The 21,891-nt window shown below is 33.5% G+C and overlaps 1 protein-coding gene across 4 annotated transcripts in view; it reads right to left on the minus strand.

Moving 5' to 3' along the window:
- The window catches only part of Oma1 (OMA1 zinc metallopeptidase), a 62,591-nt gene that overhangs the window by 29,484 nt on the left and 11,216 nt on the right, over positions 1-21,891 (minus strand). For all 4 annotated transcript variants that reach the window (XM_027944985.2, XM_071618736.1, XM_027944986.2 and 1 more), the window contains exons 3-7: positions 19,915-20,143; positions 17,288-17,461; positions 17,083-17,190; positions 14,348-14,476; positions 11,718-11,792 (exon numbers count right to left, since the gene is read on the minus strand). In XM_027944985.2, coding sequence (XP_027800786.2) covers positions 11,718-11,792; positions 14,348-14,476; positions 17,083-17,190; positions 17,288-17,461; positions 19,915-20,143 — 715 coding nt within the window. The remainder of the gene's footprint in view (positions 1-11,717; positions 11,793-14,347; positions 14,477-17,082; positions 17,191-17,287; positions 17,462-19,914; positions 20,144-21,891) is intronic.

The following is a 21,891-nucleotide window of genomic DNA, read 5'->3' on the forward strand; positions in this document are numbered from 1 at the left end:
GACAGACTGGGCAACCTAACAATGTGGGAGACCAACCTTACACGTGACTGGGTTACACTCCCCGGCTGGGTGTTGAGGCGCTCAGTCGCAGAAATGTGGCAAAGCTTTCCCCATCCTTCTTGGGTGCGAGGGTTGCTGTCTCGTGCATGGGTGTGTCTTGCTACAGCCCCATGGGTGAAGCTACGCTCACCTGTTTCTTTGTAATATAACCCCTTGCCCTGTTTAGGATAGAATCTTCCATGGAAGTGCCTTGTGTATGTCCCCTTCTTTTACTGTGCCCTTGGGTATGGCCTACCCAGGTGTCAGTCAACCTGCTGACAGTGGACATCATGAAGATACTCAGCCCCCTGAAACCTGACCCCTTGCCTCATTTGAATAGCTTCCCTCAATAAAAGGGGTCAGTGCGTGCTCTTGCTCTCTCTTTCTGCGGACCCTTAAGGTCAGAGGAGCCGTCACAGCGACCCCAAAGAAAAAGGTATTTGTGTCTCTTGTGTGGTTATTTTGTGCAGCCCAGTTAGCCCAGTTTAACTGGAGTGACCCCTGAGCCTTTTAGTCTCGAGAACAGAAACCCAGCATAACAAGACCCTCAGAAACTTTCCAAGACCCTGTCTCAAAATAAAAAATTAAAAAGGTCTGGGACTGTAGCTCAGTAGTAAAGTACCCCTGAGTTCCATCCCTGGTACAAAAAAAAAAAAGAAAGCCAAAATACTGAGTAAAGATTTCAACAATTCTAACAGTACCTTGCTGCTATGAGGAAAAGAAAAAAAAAAAAAAAAAATGAAGCTGAGGACCACTAAAGAGGAGGAAGACAATGCACACTCCAGACTTTCAGGATGCCTGCCTAGAGGACAGTACCCTTAGGAATCTGGTGTACCCGACAAAGATAGTAGGCAGGCCCCTGATTGAGTGAAATAACCTGCTTTACTCTGTCATCAAATACAGGGAGTTGCTCTAATCAAATAAAATGTCAACTAGAGCTAAAATATCTATCTATATGAAATATTCAGCATTCAATCAAAAATAAGCAACCATTTCAAGAAAAAAAGACCAAAGGCAAAACAGATAACAGAAACAAACTCAGATATAATCCAGACATTAGAATTAATAGTGACATTTTAAAATATTATGATTAACATATTGAAGAAAATATGAAGAAACATATTACAAGATGGAGAATTTCACCAAGGAATTAAGATTTATAAGAGGGAATCAAATAGAAATTCTAGAATGGAAAGACATAGTAACTGAAATTTAAAACTTAAAGATGAGTTTAACACAGAATGGACACAGTTGAAAATAAGATTAGTGAACTGCATTACGGTGAAAAACATGCATCCTAAAACACAAACATGTGTAGAAAATAAAAAAATTAAAAAGAATTAAAGAGACACATGACAGTTTAACATTATCTGTAATCCTGATACCGGAAGGAGAGAAGAGAATAAAGCAAGTATAATACATTAAAAGATAATGGCTGAGAGTTTCCCAGACTAATGAAAAATATGTAACCACAGCAGACACAATAAATAAAAAGAAAATACAAGTAGACATATCACACTCAAACTACAGAAAAGCAAAGACAAATAGAAAATTTTAGCAGCCATGGAAAAAAGATGCATTGTCTTCCAAAGAACAATGGAAAGACTGATAGCTGATGTGGTAGGAACCCTCTTCAAAGGCAGTGTAGCCTGGCTAGCATCTGTGCAAGCATGTGGGACTCTGAAGGACAACATGGCACCTTCAGTAACCATGCACCCATGCATTTCCCAGACAAAAAAAAAAAAAGGCGAGGTGGCACACAGCACGCATGTGCAACTCTGCTGACACTCAGGGCACATGCATGACCCTGACAAACTCCCTTTCCCCAGTGGCAGGCACAGCTCTGTCCTAACTTCCTTATGATTTTAAAGTATAGAATACCCATATAGGGGAGATGAAGGAGCTAATATGTAATTAGGTCGGGGGGAGGGGAATTAGTAGGGGCTGTATAAGTCAAAGCCTCTCTGCGCTCCATCTTTGGATGAAAATCCACCAAGTCTGTGTTGGCACAAAATAAATACTGCTTTCTATTGAACACCCCATGCCTTGTCTCTTTGTGTGTGAATCCCACAACACAATGTCTCAAAAGAAACAATAAACTTAGAAAATGCTAGAATGTCATCATTAACATGCTAAAAGAAAATAACTGTCAGTTTAAAATATTATGCCCTATAAAAATATTCTTTCAAAGAATGTGAAGCTTCCAGTAAGGATAGAAAAAGGTTGTGTGAACACTACAGCAGATAAAAATTATAAAAAACTTGATCAAAAATAACAGATATTTAATGACACTGGCCAGTAAACAAAAATAAACAAGTCAAAAGAGAATTAAACCAGGCACAGTGGCACATGCCTGAAACCCCAGCCGCTGGGAGAGGGAAGCAGGAGGATCAAAGCCAGCCTCAGCAACAAGGAGGCACTAAGCAACTCAGTGAGACCCTGTCTCTAAATAAAATACATTATAGGGCTGGGGATGTGGCTCAGTGGTCAAGCACCCCTGAGTTCAATAGCTGGTACTGCCCCCACCCCCGAAAAAAAGAGAGAATTAAATATTGAACTTTTTTTAGAATAAGTAAGACAAAAGCTCACGGTTTTCTGGCCTAAGGATATTGTCCAGCTTCCACAGACAAAGCTGCAGAAAATAGTAGTGAAAAACAACAGCTCACCAGCTACAGTGCCAGAGAACAAAGCTCAAGGATAAAAAAGCAGTTTGAAATCTGAAAGAGGAAATTCTTACAGTGAGAACAAAAGGCCTGAGAAACTCTGTCAGCTCTGCCCAAATTATCTAACAAGAAGAAGGGGAAATGCAAGGGTGGGATTCTGGGGGACTACTGAAAAGTTGGCAGAGAATAGACAGACATCTACTTTTAAAAGAGCAATGCTGGAGACCAGATCTATGGGTCTGCAGCCTTCCCCCCCACCCCACCCCCGCAATCAATGCATTCATCAAACAATTGAGTTTGAGCAACAAAAAGCTAAAGTGATATGGTTTGTAGTTTTTGTGGAAAAAAAAAACTCAGGCCAGCAGCATGTTACAATTTAAGAAGAAACCCTCAGAAATCATGAAGATTGGACTTTATCTTTGCCTAAATGCATGATGACTGCCAAACATCATGGTAAGACTTCTGTTTTTTCTTAGAAATTATTCAATATTAACCTCAAGTAGATTTGAATAAGTTAAATATGACTACCATTATCTTAAAAGGATCAATTTAAAAACAATGCAAAAACCTATACCTAGAAAGTCAATGGTATGAGATAAAAATATATTGACTGAATCAAAAAAAGGCAAAAAAGAAGAAACAGAGAAACAAACAAAAAAAGATAAGACAAATAAAAAAACAACAAATTGGCAGACCTAAATACAACCACACTCAAAAATATTTAAATAAATATAAATGGACTATCACTTCAACTTAAAGGCAAAGAAGAGGCATATTTTTTTAATTTTTTTCTGAAATTAGATCAATTTATTAATTAGAAACTTTTTCCAATTAATTTCAGGTTTTATATAACATGTCCTCTTTCCTAATTATTCTGAGGTTTCCCCTCTTCTCTTCTGCCTTCTACTTTCTGAACCACCCTAAACACCCTGTAACATGTAACAACAGGCTACACAATCAGTGTATGTTACTGTGGCCACAGGGACCACTGGCCATGCCCTTGTACCGAATGATGAGTATCATGAAGAGGCATATTTTAAATGTGAAAACTCAAATAGCTAGAAAATAAATTAGTAGAAAAAGATATACCAAGTGAAGTAATTCATAAGAAAGCTAAAGAGGCTATATTAGTGTCAAATAAAATAGACTTCAGGTCAAGAAGTATTATTACAAACAAAAAGAAATATTTTGTAATGATTAATCAAATTAAGAAGGTAAAATAATCCCAAATGCATATGCACCTAATACAGAGCTTCAAATTACATGAAGCAAAAAGCAAGAGAACTGAAAGGGAAAATAGACAAATCTAAATTATAGTTGAAGATTCTGAAACTCCTCTCTCAAAAAAGCAGACTTGTAGAAAAAAATCAGAAGGATATAAATCTGAATGACAGTGTAAATCAGCATAAACTAACTTGTATTTTTTGAAAAAACACACTCAACTATGGTAGAACACTTTTTTTTTCTCCAAATGATAGACTGTTCACCATAACAAACCAAATGTTGCACCACAAATCAAGTTTCTGGATCTTTAAGAGATTAAGATCTTATAGAACATGTTTACTGGCCACAAAGGAATTAAATTAGAAATAAACAACAATAGAACATTTAAACAAACCACAAATATCTGGATATTAAATGAATCATTTCTGGGGCTGGGGATGTGGCTCAAGCGGTAGAGCGCTCGCCTGGCATGCGTGCGGCCCGGGTTCGATCCTCAGCACCACATACAAACGAAGATGTTGTGTCCGCCGAATACTAAAAAATAAATATTAAAATTCTCTCTCTCTCTCTCTCTCCCTCTCTCTCACAAAAAAAGAATCATTTCTGAACAACTCAGGGATAAAAGAAATAACAAAAAAATTAGAAAACATCTTTACTTAAAATGATAATAAATATAACAATATATCAATGTTTCAAATTCACCTAAAATAATGGAGAATGGGAAATTTATAGCTTTAACCGTCTTTGGTAAAGAACAAGAAAGTCTAAAATCAAAGATCTTAGCTCTCACTGTTAGAGTTTAGATATTAGGTATCTCCCAAATGTTCACATGAGACAATGCAAGAAAGTTCACAGGGGAAATGACTGGATTATGAGAGTTTTAACCTAATCAGTGCATTAATCCCCCTAACAGGAATTAATTGAGAGGTAACTGTAGTCAGGAAGGGTGTAACTGGAGGAGGTGGGTTATTAGGTGGATATGCCTTTGAGGTATATATTTTGTGAGCTAGGCTTAGCCCCTCTCTCTGCTTCCTGCTTCCAAGACCTGAGCTGCTTTCCTCTTCCACAATCTTCCACCCTGGTGTTCTACCTCACTTCAAACCCAGAGCGATGGAGCGAACCATCTATGGACCATGATCTCTGAAGCCATGAGCCCCCAAATAATCTTCTCCTCCTCTAATTGTTCTTGTCAGGTCTTTTGGTCTCAGTGTCTAAAAAGCTAAAATATCCATCTGAAGAAAATGAAACAAAGAATAATAATTACATCCAAAGTGGAAAATTGGGCTTGATAAAATTTTAAATATTCTCCAAATCCATTCAAACAACAAAAAGAACAAGCCATAAAATTTAAAAAAAAAAATGATAAAATACACACATCTGACAAAGGATTTCTATCTAGCAAGTATATAAAAACTTTTTATAACTCAAGAATAAGAAGGCAAACAATTCAATTTAAAATGGGCAAAGTAGCCAGGCACAGTGGCACACATCTGTAATCCAAGAGGTTCGGAGGCTAATGCAGGAGAATCACAAGTTCAAAGCCAGCCTTGGCAAAAGCAAGGCGCTAAGCAACTCAGTGACACCCTGTCTCTACATAAAATAGAAAACAGGGCTAGAGATGTAGCTTGGTGGTCAAGTGCCCCTGAGTTCAATCCCCAGTACTCTGTCCCCCTGCCCCAGAAAAGGGCAAAATACCTGGACAGGTCACAAAGAAAAATACATGAATGATGCCCAATGTGCACATGAAAATGTGCTTACACTAATACCATTAGTCAATAAGAAATGCAAGTTAAACTCACAGATGAAAGGTAAAGATTAAAGAACAGGATTTCTTCTTTTTGGCAGGGGGGAGTACCAGGGATTGAACTCAGGAGCACTCGATCACTGAGCCACATCCCCAGCCCTATTTTGTATTTTATTTAGAGACAGAATCTCATTGAGTTACTTAGCACCTCTCAAGAACAGTATTTCTGCTTATAAGAGATACACACGTTAAGAACATAGAAAGTTTGAAAATAATAAGGAAGAAAAAGATGCCGTTCAAGCACTAACCAAAAAAATAATAATAATGTGGAATAACAATACTTATAAAGAAAAAGGTGAATAGTAGTCAAAAAGCACTGCTAGAGACAAAAGGCATTGTACACTGATAAAAAGATCAATCCACCAGAAAGATGTAAGGATTCTAAATGTGGATGGTTAAAATAGCTAAAAGATACATAAAGCAAAAATTGATACAATTAAAAAGAGAAAAAGAAAAATCTTTAATGATAATGAAAGACTAACTAATCTCATATACAAATCATAACATTAATCATTCAGAATTTTTCCCTGATATGTGAGGAAAAAAATCACCAAGAAGACCTAAAACAACAAAATTAACAACATTGAGAAAACTAGCATCTGTAGAACCCTGCATTCACATAGCAGAGTCAACTTTCAAGTGCAAACCATTTTAACAATCTTGATCACATGCTGAATCACAAAGCAAGACCCAAAAATGATTCTGTTTTGGTCAGTTTTGCCAGGCTATGATCAAAAGACCCCACAAAAACAACTCGGAAAAAGAAAAGTTTATTTGGAGTCCACAGTTTCAAAGTCCTCAATCCATAAACAGTCGATGCCATTTCTCTGAGATCAAGGTAAGAAGGGCTCAGCAGAGGAAAGCTGTTCAGGTCAGGAAGCAGAGAGTTGTGGGGGAAAGGGTCACAGGGAAGATGCCCACCCCCAGCCATGCCCATCTGCCTACAGTTAGCAAGCTAGTCTGTTCAAACTAAGATTGACAGATTAGGTTACAGCTCTCACAATCCCAGTCATTTTATCTCTGAACATTCGTGCATCAACACAGGAGTTCTGGGGGGACACCTCATATACAAACAATAACATTAATCATTCAGTATATTCTCTAATCAGTGTAATTAATTTAGAAATCAAAAACAAAAGGTAACCATAGAATCATGAAATGATTAAAAATTAAGCAATAAACCTCTAAATAATCCAAGAGTCAAAGAGAAAAATCACAATGAAAACAAGAATATATTTTAAACTAAAGAAAAAATGCATATTAATTCCTGCAATGTGGCAAGCAAAGGTTCTCCTAAAGGATATCCTTAAATATATACATAGTCCTCAACTTACAATGGTTTAACTTGAGTTTTTTTGACTAGAGGATATTGTTAAAGTGATAGGCATTCAGGAGAAATCACACTTCAAATTTTGATCTTTTCCTGGGCTAGCAATATATATAGGGTACTCTTATGAGCCTGGGCAGCAGCAGAGTCACAGCTCCCAGCCAGACACATGACCACAAAGATAAGTCACAAATATGGTAAAAGGCACTGAACTACTAAGCTATGATGGTTAAAAAGTTAGGTGTAATGAGCTGTTAGTCAATTTTCTGTCACTATGACAAAATACCTAACATAATCAACTTAAAAGGAGGAAAGACTGATTTTGGCATACAGTTTCAGAGGTTTCGGCCATGGTCACTTGGCCCTGTAGCTTTGGGCCTGTGGAGACACAATACATCATGGGAGGAGCATATGGAAGAAGAGGTCTATTCACCTCATGGCAACAGAAAGCAAAAGAGGAAGGAGCCAGAGACCCAATATTTCCCTCAAGGGCATGCTCCCAGTGATCTAACTTTTTCTCAATAGGCCCACCTCCCAATAGCACCATGGGCTGGGGACCAAGTCTCTAATACCTGGGCCTCTGGGGGACACTTCCAAACCACAGCATATTTTTCAACTTCTGACAGGTTAATAAAGATGTAACCCCACTGTAACTTAAAGAGCATGTGTGTTAAAAGCAAAACAGAATTTAAAAAATCAATAAGTATCCCTTTAAGAAACAATGGAAAAGAACAGCATATGAAACCTGAAAAAAATTAATAAAGATAGGAAAAGTAACTGATATAATAGAAAACAAACATATAATAAAGAAATTACATAAAATCAAAAGATGGTTTTTGAAAAGATTAATGAAAGTGATAAAATCTAGAAAAAAAAGATAGGGCACAGATCACCAATATTAGGAACCAGGAGGATATTTAAAATTTAATATGTAAAATACAGGTATCCTTTAGACATTAAAAATATAGGAATAATATATTAAAATAATTTTATACCAATATTGTTGAAAATTTAAACAAATTCCTAGAGAAACAAGCAATAGAAAACTGAATACTTCTACATCTATTAATGAGACTAAGCCCATAATTAAAAACAATCCCACAAAGAGATCTGTAGAACCAAGTGGCTTTACCTATGAATTATCCAAACATTTAAAAAATAAATAATGCTACTCTTATAGAAAGATTAACATTACACGTCTTTCATTTCATTACATTTCTTACAATTCTTGTCTTCCAGAGAATAGAAAATTAAGTTCACTTCCCAACTCACTTTATTACGTCAGTATAACCTTGATACCAAAAACTGAGAAAAACATTATAAGAAAAGCAAATTCCAGGCTACCATCTCCAATAAACATAAACATTCAAAATATACGTCAGCAAACTAATTCAAGCAACATATTAAAGAGTAATGTAAATGACAAAATCCAGTTTATTTCTACAAGTAAAAGTTTGACTACTTTAAAATAAAATCAATGTAATTTGCCTCACTAACAGATTAGGAGAAAAAAATCACATAATCCTCTCAGTAAATGTAGCAAATACATTTGATAAAATATAATATTTATAATTTTTAAAAATCACTTAAAATATTAAAAGGGAAATTTTCATCTGATAAAAAGTCTCTATAAAAAGCTTATAACACACATCATAATTAATGGCAAAATATTCTAAGATCCAGAAGAAACAAAGTTGCCTATCACCTGAAGTTTCTTGCTATTACAATAAGGCAGGAAAAAAGTATACAGACTGGAAAGTAAGAAATAGATTGCTGAATACCAAGTTAGCTATATAAATAAATGATAGTTCTATCTGTAAGCAATTTATTTTTAAAATGACACTATCTATCATAACATCACACATTTAACAATAAATCTAACCAAATATGTCTGAGTCCTACATACAAAAACTCTTCAAAACATTACTGAGAAAAATTTAAAAACATCTAAATAAATAGATAAATATATCATATTCATGGATGAGAAAATCAATATGGTAGACTACAGGGCACCACCTGTAAAAAATACATGAGGATCTTAGCATGTAGTCAGGGAGATTTCAGGTTTAACCTTGGGGACTATCCCTGGCTCTCCCATGCAATAGATTGCCCAAGGCACATGACCTTTATCTTTGTTCAGCTAGGAAAATCTCTCACAGTCTCTCTAGAGATGGGCACAACCCATTGGGAACTGGGCAGCTCACCTTCAACATTTTTTAGAGAAGAACATTCTATGGAAAGCCTTTGATGCCCCCCAATATAAATAAAGCAGACGTGGGCTCCATTTTGCCTTTTAGTCTAGAAGCTTGATCTGTCTGGTTAGCTTGCCCATCTCACCCCAACTTTTTGAAAATATTTTCTGTGTCTTGAGGTTTTTGTCATAGTTCTATTTTTCTTAGCTTTTATTTCTCAGCCAACCCATTCCACAGAGGGGAATCCCATTCCCATTGCCTGCACAGGACGCAGTCGTCCCCAAATTGATGTATAAATGCAATGCAATTCTAATAAAAATTCTAGGCATGCTTTGTAAACAGTTGTATAATTTAAAGCTGATTCTAAAATTCAAATGAAAATGCAAAGGTCCAAGAATAGCCGAATCCATCTTGCAAAACACTGGAGGACAAAAGCTATCAGATATCAACATTTATTACAAAAACATAGTAATGATGTGGTATGGGAGAGAATAAGGAGTCCAGAAAATAGACCCCAGATATACCACCACCTTTAAAACAAAAAGATACTGAAGTGTGGTGAAGAAAAGAATGCTCATCAATAAATGGTGCCAACTCTACTAGCTATCCATATAGAAAAAAATTATCTTAGCCTCTTATATGGTATGAAAAAGATAATAAAGAAGTTTCTTGGAAATTAAGCAGGCACAATTTATTGAGATCAACAAGATTTCTTATCAAGAACAAAGAACACACAATATAAAGGGAAAATCTGACAGACCGTAATACATTAAAATTAGAAAGGTCTTGATATAGCATATCTATCACTCCTTATTTAGGAATCTCAATGTATGCAGTCGGAAAATTCACTTAATTTTACTTACTTAATATTCAAATAATGATTTCTGGTTTGTAAATGAGTAATATCTTGATTTATAAAATTAAACTATAAAACTCATTATGAGAGGTTCAAGTAATAGTAATTTCAATAATAATAACTACTGGAAACTTAACAAAGGATCAAATAAAACTTGAACTTAATATGTGAAGTGGCATTGTTTACACTCATTTTTATTAAAACTACACTTTTACTTCTAATGTTAAATTCAGGAACTGTTACTACAGGTGATTAAAATAGTAGTCAGGCAAGAAGTATCCATTCAGGAGAGAAACAAAACCAATTTAAGTAAAAGTAAAGGAAAAAAAAGTCACCTGCTACAACAAAAACACACTGAATGCCTATTCCTTTATACATCTATTTACGTGTATGTAAAAATGTAAAAACATTTTGCTCAATCAGAATCATAGCTACAATAGGATTAGCCTTTCTCTAGGTGGGGTAACAGCTATACATCATCTTATTTACTCAAAGAGCCTCCTTAGATCAGAAACGCAAGGACAGGAGGAAACTAAAGACTGCATTAGCTTTCTAGGGAGAGCAAGTTTTGTTTTGTTTTGTTTTTGAGGTTTTTTTTGGGGTTGACTGGTTATTTTTGTTGTTGTTGTTGTTTCTTTGGTACTAGGAATTGAACTCACGGGCACTTAACCTCTGAGTCACATCCCCAGCCCTTTATTATATTTTATTTAGAGACACAATCTCCCTGAGTTGCTTAGGGCCTTGGTAAGTTGCTGAGACTGACCTCCTTCTCCTGCCTCAGCCTCTCAAGGCACTGGGATTAATGGCATGTGCCACCATTCCTGGCTATAGAGCAAGGAGATCAAGACATTACTTATCCCTACGTTTAAAATTTTCAATTTACATAATTCATGTCTGTAATCAAATAATAAAACATGCAAAAAATTCTTTCCAATAAAAGATTAAGACTTTTTTATATAACCCTATAATTACGGCACTATAATCTTACATATTCTGTTAAAGACATAACAAAACCTCATATATAGGAGGGGGTTAAGTGAACATCTTTAGTTTGCATTCTTGCAAAGGTGACAATCTTCAAATTCTACAGATTAATGAAAATTACATAAGGGGACTATGGTTTGGATAAGGTCTGAATGACGCCCAAGAGTCCATTACCATTAAATGCTTGGACCCCAGGTGGCACTACTGGGAGGTAGTGGAACATTTAGAAGGTGGGAACAAGTTGGAGATCCCTAGGTCACTGGGGGTGTGTCCTTGAATGAGATTGTGGGACCTCACCTGTCCTCTCTTTCTCTCTACTTCCATTATAGATATTACCACTTTGCTTCTATGCACGCTTCTGACATGACATGTCACCATCTTCTACCCACACCAGAACTCAGTCAATGCAGGCATTATGTTTTTGAACCTCCAAAATTACGAACTACATAAACCTCTTCTCACTTGAAATTAGCTGACTCTGGTATTTTGTTGTAGTAATGGGAAGCTGATAAATATTTAGGATTAATATATTTTAATTCTTAATCTCTGCCCATGCCAAACATTAAGACAACACACATTTATCTTTTACTATGTGAAGAACACTACTTTCAACTAATAATCACTTTACCTTTGCAGCAAACTGTAGTCCAATTTGATCAGCTTCAGCTTCCAGTGCTCTACTGTACGGTCTATCAAACATATACTAAAAAGAAATATGATAGAAAAATTCCATTAAGGTAATTTGGTTTTTGACAAAAGGAATAACAAAATGAAATTTTTAAAAATCAATTTCAGAGAGTATCTAGGATAAAATTTCTATACTTCCTACATCTTTAAAGAATACCATGGTATAAAACATAAAAGGAACCTTCATTTCTTCCATCAGATTAATACTTTAAAAACAAGGAAAAATAGAAAAAAACATGCCTACAAATTTCTGGACAGTCAATTGTATCATTATATCTGTTTTCCAATTATAATCTCCACTGAGTAGAGGGATCTCTAAGAAAGCTTATTAATGCAAGCTCTTAATATGACCAAAGAACATTTTGATATTACAGTTTAAAATGAAATTTAAAAAATATAAGTCCATAATAACCAGTGATACTATTAGAAGATTTATTTCAGTAAGAAAATTAACAATATAGCAGAACTTTGTTTCTTTGATAAATTATCTTAATTTCCCTTTCCTTTCTAAGTATTAATTTGTTAGGAAAATGAAATTTTCTTCTGACTTCAATTTTTTAAGAATAGATATTATAACTTTTATTTTCCTAATTACTTGTATTTATGAGAATGCTTTTCAGTTAAATTCTAATTTTCAGTAAATACTAAAACTTTGTAAAGGACAGATCAATAGGCATTTTTTCTTTGAGAAAAGAGCTATTAATTGGGGAAACGATTTTTCAAACGTAGCAACATGTTTGTGATGACTAAAAATAATCAATCTGAAAACAGTATGTGATCATTAGATGTGAATTTTTTTCTTCTCAATCGTATCTGGTTTAGATTGGTAAACGACATCACAGTCTCTTCACTCTCATGAGCAGTCTTCATGTGTCCCATTGAGTCTACTAATAATATACCAATTTAAAACATTGGCTTTAAAAGGAGAACCAGTAGTATCATATGTAAAATGGAACTAATACCAGCAAGCACCAAATTCCTAGATTTACAAAGAGAATTAAATGAAGCAATAATAAAATCAATAGTTCATATTTACCGTGTCCTTACTTTATGACAAGGACTGTGCTAAATGCTTTAAATTAGTATTCTCAATCTGGTATGACTCTGTCCCCCAGGGACATTTGTTAAGTACAGACTTTTTGACTGTCACAACTAGGAAAAGACCCTGATAACTACAAGGCACAGGAAAACTCCCCACAATAAACAAGTATAGTTCTGAGATTGAGAAATCCTGTCATTAAATGTAGTTTTCAATAGCCACAGCAAATGAATGTAGGCAATTCCCACTCCCTAACAATTTTACTATCAGCATTCCTTTCTCCTTCCCAGTCACAGTGAGCAGGGCTTTATAGAGAGAAAAATATGTGTCACCAAAAGTTTTGAGGGGAAAAGAATTCAAACAAAAGTCATCTCTATTCTATTTTCAATTTAATTATTGAATTAAAGAATTACCATGAAAAGGCAGGCTTCGTCAAGAATTTCAAGAAACAGATACAAGATATCTTTATTATAACCAAATCTGATTCCACCACAGAAAAAGTAATCTATAGATGGATGGGTTGGGGAAGACCATATGAACTCCTCTGACATTCCAGCAGGTCAGTGACAGAAACAAAGGTCCAAAATGTGAGATCCTATAATCTAAGCAATAACCATTCCTTCTTTTTTTCCCTTTGAGAACCTTTACTTCAATATAAATGAAGCCAAGTGATAGGAGAACTCTAAATAAAAGCCTTAGTTATTGAATCTCAAAAGCAATTTGTCTCAGAGAATTCTGAACATTAGATTTGAACAACACCCAGATGGCACTCTGATGGGTGCTCCACAACATTAAATAAACAAATGACAGATTGTGCCTAAATAACCAAACTCCCAGGACAAGAAGAAATAAAGAAAAATGTAAAATAGTTAATCATGGTTAACAAAGTACTTATGAAGATTACAAGACCTACTTTCAGTAATGCAGCGTTTTAAACAAAATGAAAGACTTAATACATTTTTGAGATTATCATTACACATAAACACTAAGAACCAAAGTTAACAAATACCTAGTAAGACTGTCCTTTCAATATTTTTGAGGCAATGTAAGTTTAAATGGGAGTGAGCAGGAGAGGGTGATAAAGCAGCTTAGCAACCCTATCATCATTAGAGATTTCTTTGAAGAGTTTTCCCCAAAAATGAAAATATCTGGGGGACAAGGGAGTCAGTACACTAGAGTAACAGAATGAAAGAAAGGGTTCATGACTATGCTTTCTCTCTGTAAGACCAACAACTATGTGAAAAAAAGATATTAGCTAAAAATGACCTAACCCTTTTAAACCATCCATACGCATCACTTATTTGAGAGATGTAGCATTCCTGAAATTCTCATATAAGAATATTCCCTAAAACAAGTAAACATAAGGCACTAAAATTCAATACCCATGTTAAATTAAATATTAAATAAAATAAATATTAAATATTAAATTTCCACCCTAAAAGTGGAAACATCTCTGGTATTTGTTGCTTCACAATAGTATTAAAATATCCGCAAGTAACCCTTATAAATTCAAGTTATTATCTCAGACTTACCTCCTGCAGTTTAGACTGTATCCACTGGCCCAAAATTGCCAAACTATCTCGTGGACAAATGGCCCAAATCATTGTGAGAAAAATCATACCAAGGAAATCCAGTAAATGAACCAAGCTAGCCTTTTCCGCCTGAGAACAATAAAAAAAAAAGTGAAAAATTACATTCAATAAATTGAGACAGTGTGTTTATATTCTCTAGTTATCATGTGTAATCACATTAAATAACTGCATGTGTTTAAGTGGTCCTCAACAAATAAAACCCTTACTTCTCTTTCTTCTGTGTGCATATCATTCCCAGTCTCTTTTTCCTGTCCCTTACTTACATAGTCATGCACTTACTGCACTGCTTACTATCAAGTCAGACAATGACAGGTTCATTAATCTACAGTTTCTTATATTAACAGCACAATACTGTGAAATAGGTTAAATTACTCCTATTTTACAGATAATGAAACTGAGATGGAGAAGGCCCTTAAAAATACTACCCAAATTCATATCATTATTAGTGAAAGGACCAGGAATCAGACAGACCCAGTAAGTTTTAGTTTCTAATACAATCATAAATCTTTTTAAACATAAAATAAATGTGTTTATTGTACTTACATTTTTGGATAAAGACTAAACACTACCTAACATATGAAGCAGTTAAAGTAAGAAATAATTCAGAAAAAGACTGGAAGTTTATTTTAAATAAAAGTCTTTTGGTCTTTATGATTTAATTTAGGAAAGTATGATTGATTTATACAAGTTGTCAATTTTGTGATTTTAGTATCCCTCACCAGAGAATTAGGTTGAGTTTTTGTATTTACCTATAAAAGTAACCAAATAAGGTTATACATAATATAGTTGTTTTGAATAGTAACGTCTAATATAAGTTTAATACACTGGATTGTTTCTTGTTTGCTACTGATGTTGATTAGTAAATGTTAATGGAATGCTGAGAATGATAACATAGCAGTTATTAACTTGAACATATGAAACATGCCTGAAACTAAAAGCAATGACTTGGACTATATTCTTCAAAAATATCATCTTTCATCACAAACACACTTTGCTTCATTATAAGAACTGTGCCCTATGAAAAACAAGTACAGGATTATTTTAACATGAAAGAGTGAAACTTAAAATAATGAAGCCATTATGGAACAGAAAGTCCTTGCTATTAATTACTAAAGAATATGATTACCACTACACAGTCTTAGAAAACTAGAAATAAAAAAATTTGTGTATTTGTAAAACAAAGAAAACATCAAAAAAAGTTAGATTTAATTAAAATTAGACTCCCAAAAGAGAAAAATGTGTTCATATAATAAAGACCTCTGCAATAGAAGTATTAATAACTGTTTTCTATGAAGGGTACTATTTGCATTTTATGTCTCATCTAATTACTGTTCTTGCACTGACAAAGATAACAACAATATAATGAGAATGAGGCATTGAACTAGATTCCAGAAAAACATAATGAATAGTAAAACCTTTTAAATGTTAAAGTGGCCAGATTGATTTATTTTTGTGATTATGACAACATTAATTGGAAGACAGAGTGCATATAATGACACTAACAATTGCTTAGACTTATTTTTGTACATATTTAAGAAAAACAATTTTTAAATTTTCCTTTAACTTTGAGGAAATAAGGGAGAAAAGTACTATTTGCACTTCAGAATAAGTACAACTTTGACCTATCTTATTTTCTTATTACTCTAGGAATAGGCAGAATTTAAGAAGACTTTTAGAAGGAACATAAACATTATTGTTTCCATTTGAGGTTAACATTACTTACACTTCTGATTTAGTATTTCATAATCCTTTCACTATTTGCTTTCATGTTTTCAATTAAAGAAAATATACTTCTCTCTAATTATGTGGACAAAAGAGCCATTCATATTTTTTAATGAGTGGCAATTTAAAAAGGAGTAAAACAAGTATATGTTATTTTCCTGGACTCATACCAAGTCAAATAGATGTGTAATCAAAAGACCATAAATCAACCTGAATTCTATAATGTATTTTAAAAACTGCTGCCAACAAACAGGTAATTGTGGTAAAAGGAAGAAATGCTGGACTTGAAAGCAGAAGACCTATTTTAAATTCCCAAGTCAGTCACTTTGTCATGTTGTGTTATTTAGAGTCTTTTTAAATACCAGTCCTCATATATAAAATAGGCATAATAAATATATACTTCATGAGGTATTAAAGTTATGAATGAAAAGATACATATTAAAAACCTTGGTAAACTGTAAGATGACAAGGTATCATTATTACTTTGCATTAATTATATATGGCCTATCATTCTAGATATTTTCAGAGATGCTCTAAGCTATCCTCTGAGAATGAACAAAAAGAAAACTAGTTTTCACACTTCAATAGTAATATCATTTTATATAATTAATTTTCTGACTAGATTATATATATGTTGATAACTATGGAAAGTTTAAAATCTAATTTGAAATAATTAGTGGTTGAAAATAATTACTTTTTTAGCAAAAGAGACAGGTAATAAAAATAGTATTTAAAAGAAACACTAATGATTCAGTATCAAGTATAAAGATCATAAAAAAATCTGAAAATTAGCCAATCACATTTTTTTTAGGTAACAGAATAAGGAAATTACTAAACACTAAAATTCCATCATTATAAACAGAAAACTGAAAAGACTCAGTTCTTGGAAGAGATGTAACCTGCTACTTTAGCAGCAATATTCTGACAACTGAATATTCACTTCAGGTACTTACAGCATGCCCAAGTACTGCATGTGCTATTTCATGACCCAGAAGGAAGGAAAGTTGATGCGTATCAGTTACACTATTTAAGAGCCCCGTGAAAATAAAAACTTGTCCATTCTGCACCATAAAGAAAATAATACAAGCAATTAGAACAACATAAAATATAAGGACATTAAATTTAGCAATAAAAATGTGTTTGAAAACATTTACTTACTGGAAGCACAAAGGCATTTATATCTGGAGAATCAACAACATGAATAACCCAATTGAGCTCAGAGATTCCTGGGATATCTTTATTACATTCAATTAGATGATATACCACTTCTTTAACAGTCAGATATCGAGGGTCTTTCTCAGTTAGCATATCATTCTTAAATTCTTCCATCCACTAAAAAATTAAAATGAAAATATTCTTTATTGGGAGGGGAGGGGGGATAGTAGGGGATAGGAAAGGCAGCAAAATACAACAGTCACTAATATGGCATTATGTAAAAATTGTGAAATGTGTAACTGATGTGATTCTGCAATTTGTATTTGGGGTAAAAATGGGAATTCATAACTCACTTGAATCAAATGTATGAAAGATGATATGTCATGAGCTTTGCAATGTTTTGAACAACCAATAAAAAAATAAAATAAAATAAAGAAAATATTCTTTATTGTAAAAGAATTTTACAAAACATTTATATTGCTTCATAAAGAGTTACATGACTACTTAGTGTTGAACATTTTAAGTTTTAATTACGTAAAAGTTTGTATATATTAAACACTCAAATCTCTCAAATTTGAATTATTCATGCAAAGGCAAAGTGGTTTCTCACAATGGAACAAATTCTAATATGAATATTTTTCACATAAATGTGTTGAAATCAAAATTTCATTATATTAACCTATATGCTAGTAAAGTGCTTAAATTTTATTTCTACTTTCTAAGTATTTTAGAAAGCAAAACACTGCCTAGAAAACAAAGATTTCACATAAAAAAGCAAGACATAAGAGTTACTTTTATAACTTACTAGAAAAACACCCCACACACCAATACTAATATGAAGAACAAAATTTTAAAAAGACGTTTTATTCATTTTAAAGTGATTTATTCACACAGATTGAAAGGGAATTACTAAAATATCAGAACTAATGGTTACATAATTTTCTCCATATGATGCTGATCAAAACTAGCCACCTCGTGTTTCAAGAACTTTTTCTGAAGCTATATTCATGTGAGATCCTTTCAAGTATACTGAGATAACTAAGGATGTTCTGAATATATACTTTAACTTCCAAGTTGTCGTTCACATATGAATCAACAAGTGAGCAACCTTCTTTTTCAGCTTCACTAAAAACACATATTTTGTAGAATCCATATTCTAAAGACTATTAAAATAGTCTTTATATCAACTAACATTTTTAAAGCATAATACATCAATGTAAACTGACTGAAACAAACAAAAAAACCTACTATGAACCTATCTGAAGGAGTTCCAATTATATGTAATTATAATACTTTATCTCTAAAAGAACATTTGCTTTAATTTTATCACAGAGGTATTATATCTGTAGATTAAACAATAAAAAAAGACAAGTGTATCTATGGCTATATGTATATGTATATACACATGTAGAAGCACATATATATAATTTTTAAAAATTTCTTAGCAATATGAATGGTACAAGATGCACTAATAGAAAGCCCATCTTAATCTTTCCAGAATACTTTCCTCAAAATTGTCTCCTACTAGGCTAAATTCTAAAAAATATCTCACATCTCTGTATATACTCTTATAAGAGATTAGTCTTAAGAACAATTTTTACAGAGACAAGTCATTATTATTTTTTATTTTAATGGTAACTTTTCTTTGATAAATTCAGCAGCTTATTTGCAATTAAAAAAAAAAAAAAAGACCTAATCATATCAAAGTTTGGTCAAGTGAGGTTAAAAGACATCAATTCAGCCAACATGACCTAAGCACATATCATGGTATGCCCTAGGCATTAGAGACAGAATGTTGATATCCCCAAGTAGCTCACTAGGGTACAAAATGTCTAACTACCTGAGTTATTATACTTTCCAAGGAGTTAAGAATTAGAATTCCCACCCACCCACTCCTTTTTTTTTTTTTTTTTTTTTTTGCATTCAGGAAATACAATTGCCAAAGCTAATGTTTAGAAAAAATGTATATTTTATTTTACTTGACTTTCAATTAAAACATCACTACATATGTGTTCACTCAATAAATTCACACTAAACACACTTCATGTACATGCTAGTCTTTAAGATAAAACACCAAACAAAACAGACAAGGTCCTTGGCCCCATGGAGCTTAGTTCAATAAGGGAGACAAACTAACAAGTAAATAATTATACAAATAATGAAGTTACCCTCCTGTATGTTCTTTGAGGGAAAAATACAATAAGATAAAAGAAGACAAAAGTAAGAGACCTAACCCCACTATCACCGAGCACCAGCCACAACTACAAATGAGCAGGTTCATAGTTCAATGTGAATGAAGGATAACCCCTAGAGCCTGATCTAGTCACCCTGCCTATCCCAGTCTGAATAATCAAGACAGGCTTTCCTGAGAAAGTAAAGATAACACATGCTGAACAGGAGTTATTGGGTGAATGGGAAACAAAGCAATGAAGACAGTGGGAATACTACATGTGAAAGTTCTCAGGACTTTTGAAATAAAAAAAAAAAAGATGTTAATTTCATTCCAACAACTAAAAGATGTTTATTTCATTCCAACAACTAAAAAGCAGTGCATCTTTCATATATATGTAACTTTCCTGCTTTGAGTGTTATCGTAAACAATCTAAAGAAAAACAGTTCTTACTACTTACTGCTTCATATTCCAGTTCTGACAGAAGTTTGAAATGCTCTTTCCCCAATAATAATAGCTTGCTTCTTCCTGTGATTGGGCTCACTTCCAGGTGAGTAAAATAAAACACTACAAATAGCAGTCCAAAGCCAGTGAAACCAAGGAATAACTTCCATTTATTCCTCCTGACACTCTCTTTAAATAGTTCCTTCTTGTTAGGAGGAAGTGCCTGCCACCATTTCCTTATGCCCCTAGAGCAAAGAGAAAAGTTCAAAGTTCTGATAACTGTACAAGCATATATCATCAAAATGCAAATGCATGTGCTAGAATTTTATGTCATTAAACATTTGAATCTCTATGATATTTTTCTCAGTATAGTTGGATTTTTTAACGTATTAGCTAAAAGATCAAAGAGTAATCAACTATATAGAGAGATAGCTAAAAATTCTAATGCTCATTTGAATTTGCTCTTCAGCTATTTTAAGGACAAATAGTAAATGAGGAGTTATTTGATTATTTTACTGCAACTACCTAATTAACATTTATTGACTATTTGCCACACAAAAAGCACTCTTTTTAATCATTACACAGATGTCATCTCATTTAATCTTCCTAACAACCATGTTACAGAAAATTGAGACACAGAGAAATTAAGCAATTTGTGCAAGTTCAGAGAGTAATAAGAGGAAAGCCAGGCAATGAAGGCAATGACATTCCAGAGTCTGACCATTTAACCACTTAATAGGGATAAATTGCCCAAATAAACATATAAGGAGCTACTATACAACAAATTTATACCTTTAACCACTATTCTTCCCACTGCTTCTCAGATTTCTGGCCAGTGCTTCAGCAAGGTATAAGGAAAACTACCTCAGCATTGATTTTGGAAATAAATATTGTTCAGAAGCAGAAACTCCTTTATCCCCTCTAGAACATGAGAAAGGAGAGGTAAAAAGAAGATCAGAAGCACTGTAAATAAGCAAATGGGAGATTTTCTAGATAACATCTGAGAAAGTCCAATTTCTATTGCTCAGCAGAATTCATAAACATTTTGACAACAAGTAATGTTTTCAATAATGGATAAAAAGTTTTCCTTATAAGTTCACCAGTAAAATCAAAATAAAAATTTAATATGTATACATCATTTTCAACAAAAATTTACTTTAAAAAATCTTAGAGTTATCATAATTTTGTTAAGTTACTAATATGGCTTACAAGTTATCCCCAAAGGTCCAAGTGTTAAAAGGTTTGTTACAGCCTATGGCACCACTGGGACTGTGAGATGGTGGAACTTTTGAGAGGTAGGAGCCTAGTGAGAGGAAGTTAGGCATGAAGTGCATGCCCTTGAAGGGAATATTGGGACCCTAGCCCTTTCCTAGTTCCCTCTTTTTGCTTCCAGGCTTCTGCCATGATGCATTGAACCTCCACAAGACAAAAGTAACAAGGCCAAAAGACAACTGCCTGAAACCTATGAAATCATGAGCAAAATAAGCCTTTGATTATTTCACGTATTTTGTCATAATGGAAAGCTGCCTAACACAATAACATATATGAAATGCCTTAGACAAATGCCTTAGACAAAGAGTCTTAACCAGAAGAGACATAAATCAAACTACAAATAAGTAAATCAAACACAAATTTTAAATTTCCTATTTAAAATTTACATGACATTATTACTTAATTAAAATGTATATGGAACACATTTTGAAAGACAATTTTAAGTAACTGATAGTTGTAACAAAAACAAAATCATTAAAAATAAAAAATTTTCACATGAGAAGTTAGAAAGCTATTATCCCAAGAAACTGGGAAGAGTTTGTTACTTAACCTATGATCCAATATGACCAGTTATTTTCTGAGTGCAAACACCAAATCATAAAGAACACAATAACCTAGAGAGAACTTTTTTATTTTTATTAAAAGCAAATTGGGTTGTTGGTAAGGAAGAAAGAAAACTAGAAGAGACATTGTAGTTACCAAATTTAAGAAAGCTTAATGA

The sequence above is a fragment of the Marmota flaviventris genome, chromosome 10 (genome assembly GCF_047511675.1).
Source record: "Marmota flaviventris isolate mMarFla1 chromosome 10, mMarFla1.hap1, whole genome shotgun sequence".
Taxonomy (NCBI): Eukaryota; Metazoa; Chordata; class Mammalia; order Rodentia; family Sciuridae; genus Marmota; species Marmota flaviventris.